The sequence below is a fragment of the Orbicella faveolata genome, unplaced genomic scaffold (genome assembly GCF_042242905.1).
Source record: "Orbicella faveolata isolate gen_17 unplaced genomic scaffold, um_ofav_v1 contig_34, whole genome shotgun sequence".
Taxonomy (NCBI): domain Eukaryota; kingdom Metazoa; phylum Cnidaria; class Anthozoa; order Scleractinia; family Merulinidae; genus Orbicella; species Orbicella faveolata.
In genome coordinates this window covers 5,213,458-5,226,402 of record NW_028301563.1, presented here as the reverse complement: position 1 = coordinate 5,226,402, position 12,945 = coordinate 5,213,458, and the positions used below count along the sequence as shown (strand labels likewise).

The 12,945-nt window shown below is 34.2% G+C and overlaps 1 protein-coding gene across 3 annotated transcripts in view; it reads right to left on the bottom strand.

Annotated features, from left to right (window-relative positions):
* Nucleotides 1-12,945, bottom strand: part of LOC110055768 (uncharacterized) — a 24,636-nt gene extending 11,691 nt beyond the window's left edge. The window contains exons 1-7 of one of the 3 annotated variants that reach the window (XM_089271586.1): nt 12,814-12,945; nt 10,237-10,388; nt 4,692-4,945; nt 4,032-4,160; nt 3,003-3,084; nt 1,649-1,690; nt 54-196 (exon numbers count right to left, since the gene is read on the bottom strand). In XM_089271586.1, the coding sequence (XP_089127712.1) occupies nt 54-196; nt 1,649-1,690; nt 3,003-3,084; nt 4,032-4,160; nt 4,692-4,945; nt 10,237-10,388; nt 12,814-12,918 (907 nt within the window). In that variant the 5' untranslated portion in view covers nt 12,919-12,945. Of the gene's footprint in view, nt 1-53; nt 197-1,648; nt 1,691-3,002; nt 3,085-4,031; nt 4,161-4,691; nt 4,946-8,227; nt 8,404-10,236; nt 10,389-12,813 lie in introns of those variants that run through there. The other 2 variants (XM_089271587.1, XM_089271588.1) reach the window with 2 other exon arrangements.

Genomic DNA, 12,945 nt, shown 5'->3' with positions numbered 1-12,945 from the left:
GTTGTGTCCCGCAAGAAAATATAGTTCTTTCACCATAATCACATGACCCATACCTTCAACAGCTGCCTGTTCTTTTTGTTTTCTAAACTGCTGCAGAGCTGGTCTATTTGTCACTGACGGAGCTGAGTCAGAACTACTTGCATCACCATTTGCCATGTTGAACTCTTCTTCAGAACCAATAGAACCTGATGTCAACCTTGAAAAGAAACAAAGAAAAACTTATAGGCAAGTCAAATTGAAATCAAGTTTAACTACATGTTATTGTGCTGTTATCAGCCCTCCAGGTTGCAACATGTTTTGACAGTTCAGAGCGATATCGTCTGGAAAGCAGACAAATTACTGCCTGTTGTTGCATGCCAATAGGCAGGGATATCTGTCTGCATTCCCATGATGGGCAGCAACGTGGGTTACAACCAGTTTTGAAATACAACCACAAGATTCTCAGAAAGTAATTTGACACCTTATAAATTTTCAGTTTAAATTCTGTTCAAGCTGCACTTTCCTTTATTCTCTACTGACAGCTTGGATGAACACATGTACTTCTAAGACATCAATCCAGGCAATAACTAAGGTTCTTGCTTAGGCTTGACTCTTTGGTATTCTCTTTTTATGAGTAAAATGTTGCAGATTTATACCACTGGGAATACAAATTAAAGCTATTAATTCAAAACAAAGTTTTACTACTCAGTACCTTGTTGTTTACATGTACGGCATGCAAAGCATTATTCCACTGCATGCTGTTGTTGTTTAATTGGGAAAGTTCATAAAAGTTTTTAAATCACTTTCAAACAATCAATAAAAAGTTTAAAGTTACGTATTTTTAAATGTTTATACCCCAAGTGTAATGTTTTTGGTCTCTCAATTCTTAATCAATATGACATTTAGACTGTCTCGTTTATCACTTTACTTGCTTTCCTCATTATTAATTTTATTTATAAATGAGTTTTCTCTTGGTGTACAATAAGTTACCCCAATTATAATTATGCTTAAAATTCTGTCTCCTTGCATAATTCACCATTAATTATTTTAGTGATGCACACATTTAATTTCATTACTTTAAATACTTTTAATGCAGTTATTTGCAAAATATTTAATTTCACCTATTTTAATTTTAAACTTTGCTAGTCATCTTCTTCCTCATATGTATGTTTATGTGTTTATTGTTAATTGAAACATTATTGGGAAGCTACCAAAAAGTACACTGTACAGACAGCATTGGTACAAATTTGCCTGTACAACAATGACAGCTAGTGGATGGAAAAAATGAAAGATATAGAACAAGCGAAACACCACTCACACACAAAGGAGAATAAAGCTGTACTAGTCAGAAAAAATGATTTACAATTTAAGAAACATTGTTTACAAAAAAGGGCCTGTTAAAATACCTTGGGACATTTTTATTTCTGCAGTATGCGATCAGTCATGCAAGCAAGACAGTGGAACAGTATTCATGGTGGGCGTAAGGCAAAGTTAGACTGTAACTTACCCATTTCCATATGCAAAGGAAATTATCATGAAGGAGGTACATAAGTCAATGATGAATGAAATGGAAAACAAGTTATGACAATGAGTGCAGAAACTAAGTTATTGTGAATTATAAAACGCGAGTTAAAGTGCAAAATGAGAAGAAATTATTGGGAATACTAACTGTAAATTAGTCCCAGTTGTCGGTAAACCACTTTCATCAAATCTATGAAATTATACATAGGAACAAGGAAAAAGTGATGGGCATTAGTAAAATTTTGTAAAGAATCTTGACAACACTGAACACTTAATAAATACTTACCATTATGATATAACTGTTGTAAAATTATTTTTGATTACAGCCATCCACTGTTAAATGTTATGCCTGGGAATTTAAATTCCTCTAACTAAAATAATTATCTAAATGAGTGCAAACAGTGATCGTCAATTAAAAATGATAAGATTGGTCTATTCAGTAACATTTTTTAATCAAGGCTACATTTGTAACACCACTGTCTAGAGTCCAGTCTAGTCTCCCTCCCCCAAAAAGATAGTCTGACCACATTAAACTTCATGACTAACTAATTAAATGTGTGGTATTCTTCTAGTAGAAGTTACCCATAAAGAGGTGGAAAGCAGGTCATGAGACCTTGCTGGACTTACTGTAAACATGGATTAACTCTTCTACTTAACTCTTCTACAGAAGTTTTTTTTTAAGGCCTTTTCCTGGGTACATGCAGAAGGGACATTGCAATTGAGTGTGTGATTGTCAGATGTACGTGATTGTCTACATACTTATTTAAATTTTCACATACAGGGTTAAAAGTACATTATGCATGTAACATGATGAACAATGATGTATATGAAGTGTATACAAAACCAACAATCTCTGCCAACCACTAAGCACACATAGAATGCTCATCTTTTATTGAGCTGACAATTGGGAATGAAGAAGAGTTAAGAAAACAATTTGGTTATTTGCACTTAATGAAAAATTATCAATCATGTGAAAGAATTTTAAATACTTCACACTCGTATCACACAAAACACCAACATGTACATTTATCTAGATTAATTTATCCATTTTGTTAGTTAGTGTTTAAGGTTATGTTTAGTCATTGCAATAACATTTCTAACAGGGCATTTAAAGTACTGAATTAATCCTTTAAATTTCTGAAGTGATTGTTTAGGTAATAGTAAGTTGCATTTTCCCTGTACAATGTACATGTACATGTACTACCCTTAATGTATATGTATATGTACAGATATTTTACTCATTTTAGACAAATTACATCCATACCCCTCTCCACTAACATCAAGAGTAACCAAGTTTGGTCACCAAAAGAAGGCAAAATAAACTAAAACAAATCTTGCTCAATCAATGCTATTTTTCATCCACAACAAATTCAGAAAATTATCTTACACAAGCAAAAACTTGAATTTGAAAGATTTTAACACAAGCCAACATAAACTGCTTTTGTTCCCCCATAATTGAACAATTGAACAATTCATTTCTGACACATGTGCTACAAGTTTACCTTCTTCCTCCTCGTCCAATGGGACGTGGTTTGTCAGTGAATCCCCGTGCATCTGCTGGAGCTTTCACATAAACACTAGGTTCTACAACATCGTAGGAACATGAATGTGAGTAATGGTGACTGTGGTCTGATCTTTTGACCTTCAGATGCATGCCAGGGGTTTCAATAATGGCTGTGCTCAGGGCAACATGACCAGCTGTGAGGATCATTTTGCCAACCTGGTTTCACAATCTAGGGAAAAGGTATCCTCACTAATAATTAAAAGACGTTTTGCCCACCTTTGATAACCAGTAACCCTCCTACTGAAGACGCTAATAAAACCCCTGAGACACTTGACTGTTTTTGGTCTAGTGTTACAATCAATGGTAACGGTTTAAGTTAAATGATCAGAGGAGCTAACACAGCTCATCAGGGCAAGCAGTAAGGTGTGACTCCGGTTTCTAGTGTATCTCGGGCAATCTCCAGCGGTCACTAGATTTTCTCAACACTCCTACTAACTTATAGTGTGTCTAGAATTATTGTGTAAAAGCAATAAGAGGCGTAGACAATAGCACAACAAGACAACCCCCTGAGACTCCAGCCACTTGTTCTTGATCTTACATCCAAAGCACTAGGCATTAAGCCACTATGGCTCCCATAGTGTTACCAAGACCAAAACTTACTGAACAATAATTGTTAAGCGCATGTTGGATATGAGATGGTACATGTAGATACATGTAGCCAATGAGGTGTGTAGCACCAAGATGGCTCCAATCATCTCCAACAAGCGCAAGTGGAATAATTGCTGTAATAAAAATGCCCCAAAATATCAGAAACTAAATATAAAATAACAATAAAAATTTAAAAATGCCCAAAAAATTATGCATATGCTTACCACATTTGTAGAGTATGGTAAGGTGGGTCATTTATCATGGTGGCTAAGCCAATAAAAACTATTGAATTGCATTATCCAATGATCCAGTTTTTAATAATACCTGATATCCTGCACAGTAAATGTAGATGTTGCAAACATGAAAAGCATTTATTTACCTGATGACGATGAAGAACTGGACACTGATCGAATAGCCTCTATGCCATGAACTAGTTTAATTTGCTCCGGAGGTCGAACTACACCTGATATAATATCAGGATTCCACTCATTACCATCTGATAAATGATCTAGAAAGTGAGAAAAGTAAACACATTGAGTCACAAAAAGGCAAGGTGTGCACAGCAGTGTTTGCAGAGGGACATAAACGAAAACAGACGGCTTGTGTTCCTACTTGTTACTACACATGTATCACTCAGCAAGTCAATACAAGAGGAAATCCTCAAGGAAAATGTTTAAATCAATAAATTATTATTACATTGTTTTCAGTGACACTACATTTTTTGTCACTCTCTGTCATACATGTAGTCCTGATTCAGTTGCCGGGCTTCTGTAGGATGAACCAACTAGGACTATTGCTACTACTACATATACATGTACCATGTACTGCATGTAGGATGCCAGCCTTTGGAGGCTACACCCACCCCCCACTCCACCATTGTGTGGTATTGCATCTCACACAAGAACAACAGAGCGACCTTGAAAAGTGCTCAACCCTGGACCCACTCCACACAGAGCTGAACATGCTAACCATTAGGTCACTGCATCTGATTTCACAATGAAAGATTTCCATTCACAAATTAAAATTGCAAATTGCAAACCTTTCTGTGAGTTAAAAGCGTCATTGTTATTATTTTCTTCAACTCCTCTCCATCTGTTTATGTCTGCCTCCTTTTTTTCACTCCCTCTGGGCATGGTGGCGTAAGACAACACTTCATTTGAGGATGACGGCTTGAATGTTGCCTTGGTGACATGACTGGGTCTGCCTGTGTTTATGTCGTCAGTTGTTTTTGACACAGACGATGTGAAAAAACTATCACTTGTTGAGTTGGGTTCTGGGGATGAAGCAGGTTTTCTGCAAGAGCAAAGTTTGCAATGAAACTAGAAATTCTAAAAATAACAAATTTGTCAGGATTTCCATGAAACATGACTTAATCCAACTGTTTTCAAACTGTCAATCCACTTGTTTTTACAATAGTTAAACCTAGAGCTATTTGGAACTCTCTGGACAGGGAAACAAAAAAATAGTTTGAAATACAACAATACATAACGTAGCAGGAGTTCAACATAGCTGATAACAGGGAATTTGAAATAACTGAGTTCAAATTAGTGGGGTCCAGCAATACTTGTATGTAAAAGAAACATTCTATTTTCAAAGTTGCATGTACATGTATGTACCACCTTGCTAAGGCCAAAATCAATAATCTCTTGCCCTGCTGTTAATAGTGTTAAGTTTTCTATCTGCAGAACTCTACACTTGTGAGGATGTGTGAGTTGCCCTTACTACTCATGACAGAGATTTCAATGTATTCCTACTGCAGAGTACATACCCTGAATACCATACTGCTCTTACAGCTGCAATAAGTAAGTAAAGACACAAACTAAGGTACAGTAAGTAATCTCTTTGTAAAGAAAACAAAACCTCCGTGAGGTTAAATAAATTTTTTAAAACAATAACAATTCCACAGTCCCTGCAGCTTACACTCAATTGAAATAAACCTGGTTACTATTTTTAGAATTTCCAAAGAAAACAACCAAGGCATTTAATTATAATTTAGCAACTTTCTTTTATCTCAAAGTCACATACTAACTGATTGGTAACTAATTCTAGCTCTAATAATCATTTCTCATGGGTATCTTGGAGATATACAAGCACATGTAGCTAGCCCAATGAATTAGATCCCTAACAAAATTAATTTAAAGCTCCCTTCATGATGAAAATTCAACAACACATAATGTAGCAGGAGTTCAAAATAGCTGATAATACATGACTGAAGGAAAAATCCCAAGGAAATGGTTTTGAAATAACAGGGAATTCGAAATAACAGAGTTCGAATTATCTTTTATTTTTCACTTTTCCCTGAGTTACGAGCTCCGATATTACTAATTTAACAGTCAGTTATTCAGAAACAGGAAAAAGTACGCCCCAGAATTCTTTTGTAATCAAAGTGCCTATTGTGTGCTCTCACAGTTGTTTTCTTACATTACAATAGCTTATATTCTCAACTTAGTCACAAGGCATTTCTTGGTTCATGCTGGCAATGTCATTGTCTTACACTTGGGAGGCACTTGATCAATAAGTATTTTTTCCTAGGTGGGACATAATTTTTCACACACCATTGATTCTGAAATACTGCTATTACCTTAAATAACAATTTTGAAATAAAAATTACTGCAGCTGTACTAAAACAATGCAGGAGTGACAAATAAAGAGTGACTGAGGTCCCAATGTTAAAATGTTTTAAATTTTTTCATCACTAATTGTCATACATTTTGCATTAAGGGAGTTCTGAGAATATGTTTAGTACATTTTATTTTGATCGGGTCACCTGTTTACTTGTTGTTCAACAGACATTGCAGCTTATGTACAACTCTTCAGCATCCATTATAAGCAAAAAAAAAAATCGACAAATTACACTGTCTTTGTACCTTAATACCAGAGAAGGTAGTGACAACTGTTGCATTTGTAATTCTACATGTAGCTATTTCATAGAATAAACAGTAACGAAAACATATAAAATTATAACATAGAACCTTTATTTACAATACATGAACCTGTACATATGCCGAGTAGAAAGTGACAAAATGCATTATAAGCTACAGCAAATTGCTAGTCAAAGAATAAAATTTACCATAGTGTTAATATATGGTGATGTCCAGAGATTATAAAACCAATGAAGATTGTACAAGTGGAAATGTACACAGTTACATGTTCATACATGTACATGCAACACCAGATTTTCAGAACTACAGCAAGTTTTTTACATTGAAATTTAATATAAGTCTATACAATGAAATCAAGACTGATAAGAGTAAATTACTGTATAATAAGACATTTCAAAAGTTAATAATGAAATTATAAGATACATCTGGCATTTAAACTAAGTTAAATTGCAAAAAAAAAACTTAATAGGGAAATTTTTGTCAAGATAAGCCCAACATACCTGTTTTGTATTGTGATATTAATTATTAGCAAGCTACTGAAACATACATGACAGTTCATATGATATTTATCATGGGAACTACTGACATCTATGAGACATTGTAAACAATGTTGTTTACAACAATAAATTGGGTAGAGCAAAGAAAAACAGAAAAGACATTGAAATAAGTGTTGTCTTTTTTGGTTTTTCAGGTTAAATAAAGATCTTATATAAAAAGAAGTGATAAACAATCCCTTCAAGCATGAAATGTCATGTGCAAATGATGATGAAAAAACTAGAAATACATTATTTACAGGCAGTCATGCCAGTTTGTCTAGGACATGGAAAACACTGAGAGCAAGATGCTCTGAAAAACGTTTCACATGATAAAAAATAAATTAATGCATTAAATTAAAAGTAGTCTAACAAAAACCTTCAACACATACTATATACATGCATATATTCATAAATATATTTTCATCATTTGATTTGTTCTTTGAAAAAAGCTAAATACAGTACATGTCAGTCAAGCATTTTCAAAAAATGATTACTGAATAAACTTTGTAATATTAAAAAATTGGAAAACCAAAATGCATTGTCCTTTCAAGATTTATAATCATGTTACTCATGGAATGGCTATACATGTAACTTGTTAACCTACACTACGATCACTTCTGCCCTAGAAAGGCTACACTTTTCCTGTACATCTTTAAAAATATACAAACAAATCATGCACATAAATTTAAGAGCTGAGATTGATATGAAATGAACAGTTTCAAGCACAGATGATCACACATCAAAATCTACAGTTTTTACTGTACAAGTGCAAGATAATAAATGAAAATTGTGGTTTTTTTTTAATACTAGGCTTGAGGTTAAAGTGGAATGAGACAAGACCATGTGCAGGCTGACAGAAGTATGGATTGAAGAGTGATCTTTTTCATGTACATTATTCTGATCTTGCTTTATTGCCACACTTCAGCATAAACCAAAGTGATCAATTATGTATGCCAGTATAAGGGATCCAAATGAAGCAATAATTATTGCTGAATAGAAACTCTTATTAGATGAGTACTATCCCAAACAAAGGGCTCTAAAGAGACAAACTCTTACTGTATAATGAGAATAGAATAAGATCAAGACAAACTATAGCTACGCCACAAGTCATGATAATTATTAGTCATTTCATCCGTAAATTTAAACAAATGTGTTACCTGCTGAAAGTAAAAGTTGCTTTTGAAACAACTTTCACTTCACTAGCCATGATATATAAGAAACTATTTCCTTGGGAAGTGTGATTCTCATGGGAAAGGACAGATAACAAAGCCAGATATCACCATGTTGAAATCAGCATTCCAGTTGAACACATCTTACCGAGCCTGTAATACAATAACTAGGTCTCTCCAATGACACACTAAAACAAACACATGCCTTAAAAGGAACACCTTCATTAATAATCAATTAACATGTCCATTTCACTGAGACTTGTGAAAGGTCACAGGATGTTTTGAACAAGCAAAATTCAAATGCACTTTTCTTCCAAAATTTAGTTTCAATTATATACTAGTAAGTTACAAAAAGATGAAAGTTACTTTCGACACTGAGAAAAATAACAAAGAACACATTTACACATGAATGCAGAGACATGAGCTATATATAAAAATAATTTATGATAATAACATTTCTCAGTGACAGATTGGAAATGTGACCAAAGAACATGTTAATGGATCATGTCAACTAAATGGATGATCTCAAATTCAAATTGATCTCCATTGCAAAACTCTTCCTAAAACAGCTTACAGAAAGTATAATCTGCTTCACAGTGCTTATTATAATTTAAACCAATTACAAACACTATTTAACAAGTGATGCGTCTTGAATTTTCAAAACAATGATCATATTTCGCTTCTAAGAAAATTGAAATGCAGATGATCACCAAGGTGCTGAGTGGTTTGACATAAAAATAAGATATCATGAGTTCGACATAAATTTTAGGCACACGTAAATGAAAGAAAAGAATCCCATACTATGCTTTGGGTTTTTTTAAAATGACTAGTCAATAAGTAAACATAAAAAACTGCATAAAAACATGGTCATTTCTTTTACAAAGAAAGATACTAACTTAAAAAGAATAAGGAATTAACGAGTATACATTTACTATGTACGGTGCATGAACAGTGTGCATTTGTATTTATTAAATTTTAGGTGATTGATCTAGTTCATAGAAAAGTTATGCTCCCTGCCTAACAATTTTGGATTGATTTAATTCCATGTTCTAGTCATGAATAACTTATTATAAAGAATTTGAAAGTATTTTTTTGAACACTTTGGCCTGTTTTTAAATGGAATGATTGACAATTATCATGGTATTTTGTGATAAATAATTCTGAAACCATTTGCTGAAAGTTGTGAGTTTACAGCGCTTTTAATTTGTTCTTTCAGTTTGTATTTTTGTTGCACATTTAAGATAAAAGCCAAAGAAAATAATCAGATGGTTATAAAAATTTCAAACCAAAGGCAATTAATTATTATTTCAGCCATGTTCAAAACTATATACATTTACAAATATGAGAGGAATCACATTTTCTTCTGTGAATTTGTTTGCTTTGCTTGTGTTCGCATCTATCATTCTTCTTAGTTATTTTTTCTACAAACAGGACTAGAGAGAGGGTCAGGAAAAGTAGGAATTTTTAACAAACCCTCAATGCTTTCTGTGCATACATGTAAGCATAATAAACAGAAGAAACACATTCATTTACTCATACTCTATTCATTTACTCATACTCTACTTCCCTGCCTGTTAGGGTAAAACCGGAACACTTTTTAATTGATTTCTCAATTAGCGCACAAGAGATCTTTCCAAACCTGTCATTTCTCAGACGTTCAGGACGTACTTTTTAAAATGCAGTCAGCTGTGACAAGTCCACTTAGTCGGCAAAGATCAATAAACAAAGCTAATGCATGAAAATATTTTCACTTCAGTTTAACTGACAGCTTAGGACACTGTTGCCTGCATGACTGACTGCTTACTTTTATTCCCCTCCTTGTGTCTTTAATTTAATGAAATCATTTCTTTCCATGGCATTCTGTTCAGCCTTGATTAAGTCTCTTCAAACTCTTTACTTCAAGGTTCCTGTATGCCTGACTCCCACCCCACCACGTTTAAAGCATTCCAACCCCCTCCCTGCACGGTACAAACAACCAAGTGTCTTTTTCGACTCACCGGCACAGGATCAGTTTTAACATGGATCCAGTCCTCTTAATACTGTTAAGAGCATCACTGTGCGTCCAATCTTCACAATTAGCACTGTTGATTGATCTTACTAGCAATCCTTCCACAATTCCAGCCGTTGCCGCTTTACTGTTTGGTGTCACCTATGGCATTGATAACAGTAATGTTTAATTATTGATAATAGTAATAATAATCTGCAGTCAAATTATATTTACTATGCAAAACAGCAATTAAAAATAAAATAATGTGAGCACAGGGTTGAATTTGTAATCAATAAAATCCTTTAACTTCAGTAAAATAAAATCAACCCTATGTAATTTTAAACAGCTGCAAACACCTTAGGGTCACAGGTCTCGAGTTGGAAGAGAGTAAGGCAGCTGTCACTTCAGAAGGAGAATTTATGAGGCCTTGCAAATTCTGTGCCAGTCCCCAATGCTCAATAGGGACCGTGGATTTGAACCACCAACCCTATATGGTGATGTTTTGACAAATGACTTGGTTCACCCAAACACACTTGACAAATAGATTCCTGTCATATTCACTTGAGAAAGACGCTGTGACAGTCGAAAGCTTGTGATCACTAAAACATTGACTCTGCTTCAGTATCTTGTTTCTTATTATGTCTACAGCTACAGAGTCGGGAAACAATATGTATCTTTACTCGATATTTATTAGAGGTTATTTTCAACTTTTAATTACCTCCTTCCGTGATCATACCCTAAATAATCAAAACCTGTGAGCTTGAAAAAAATTAAACAATAATCACTTGACATTTTTGGAGCTTCATAATAACTGACAAGTACTGACCTTATAGTAACGAATATTCCACCAAAAATATTGATTTTGCAGGGAAAAATTTGCAGCACCTTAATTTTTTTTCCAGTTGGAAAAAGCAAACAGTCATACTGCACGTCTGTTAATTATCGGGGGCAAAGGGTTTCTGGCCAAAACCAAAGTTCAGATGCCAAAGTTATTTGATTACAAGGGGGCAAAATGTTCATGTACAGCATCACTAGCTAAAGTTTTCAAAAACATGATTATCCAACCTTCAAGGATTTAGCCTTATGCAGAAATTTGAATACCGGTGATTAAAATTTCAACTCATTACTGTGGTAATGATACCATGACAAACCAAAATCACAGCATAATTTCAGTCACATATTTTTCATGATCCTTAAACGCAAGCACATGCACAAGCAGTATCACAAGAAAGTAAGAAGACTAAACTTATTAGGAATAAAAAACAATTTAAGACTCTTTAAATAATTCGGTTTGTGGTAAGACCCAACAATACATTATCATAAAATATGAATTGAAAGAAAATACCCATGCCTTAAGTTTCGAACATAAACAAAACAAACTGGATATTCATGAAATATGCTGCTACAAAAAATAAATTTGCTTCGTGAAAATAAACTTCTGTATCTTTATTTGCTCTGTACTCGGGCAGTGATATTGTCCATGGCAAATAATGGTAAATTCTTTTAGCACAGCTAAAACAAGACCGTCCACTAATAAATATTTTGTTCCTTATTTACGAATCTCTCTAGGTTGGTATTGAATACAAAGTATGTTATCCGTACGTATTAACATTCTTTCGAGTTATTAAGCATAAAAACATTTTTTTGGGGGTGTGCTTCTGTGTCTAGCTTCATCTCAAAAGCAGTAATTTCGACATTTGACAACTGCAAGCAGCATTCTCCAAAATTAGAACTCGGCATTTTTTAAGAATCATTTTCCACTAAATAATTCTAATTAGAATTTAAGGATTTCATGACCTGTACTAGCTGTAGAGAAACCGATACTGTATAAATAATGTCGTGATATTAAGCTCCGTCGTGGATCAGCGATTCAAACCACAAGCATTAATTTAATTTCACAACCCCAGCACGTAAACTATCAACGGAAATATACAAGTTAATGATTCGATTGGAATTTGCAACGGACAATTTCAGATCATACAAAGGAGTTATCCCATATAGTTTCACATTAATTCTGGTTTAGCTATTCCATTTCTCTCAGCACAATAATATGATGACATAAACGCACGCACCAATTAAGCTAGAAGATAAAAATAAAATGTCCCCGAAGCTAGTAATCGACTACCCGAATAATTAAAATTCTAACAACAAAACTTAGAGACTGTCACCAATGCCACAAAAAAGTAAAGTTAAAATCGCAATTACTCGGAATTGGTGGAAACGATTTGCTGAAATTTCTGTAAACGCTAGAAGCGATCATACCAAACCGCCAGTCTAAAAGCTATCGAATATCCTTCACAACTTTGAAATTCCAATAGCACTGTTCACGAGATTCTTACGAACTGAGGTATAAACGGTTTTGATTTTAACGCAACAATTTAACAGTTTACCAACCATTTCATATAAAATGTTGCACTACCAATTGGACGAGCAAACTTGCAAATAACCGTAGTTTATAATGAACCTGAAGGCAAGTATCCATATAGTTTACGTTGTCGTGCAAACTACAAAGCAGTCATCTTGCAAGCTATTCGCCCGTAAAATTGAGATGACATGCAATCCATGATGGTAATTCAAGACAACTAACCTTTGCAATTCTCAAAGGTGCTCCAAACTCCTTCCCTCCTTGCAATCTAAAGCCCCAAGGAGCACCGCCACTCAGCACTACTTCGTAAACCTCAGAAGACGCCATTATCACTCGAATAGCAACAGATTACCC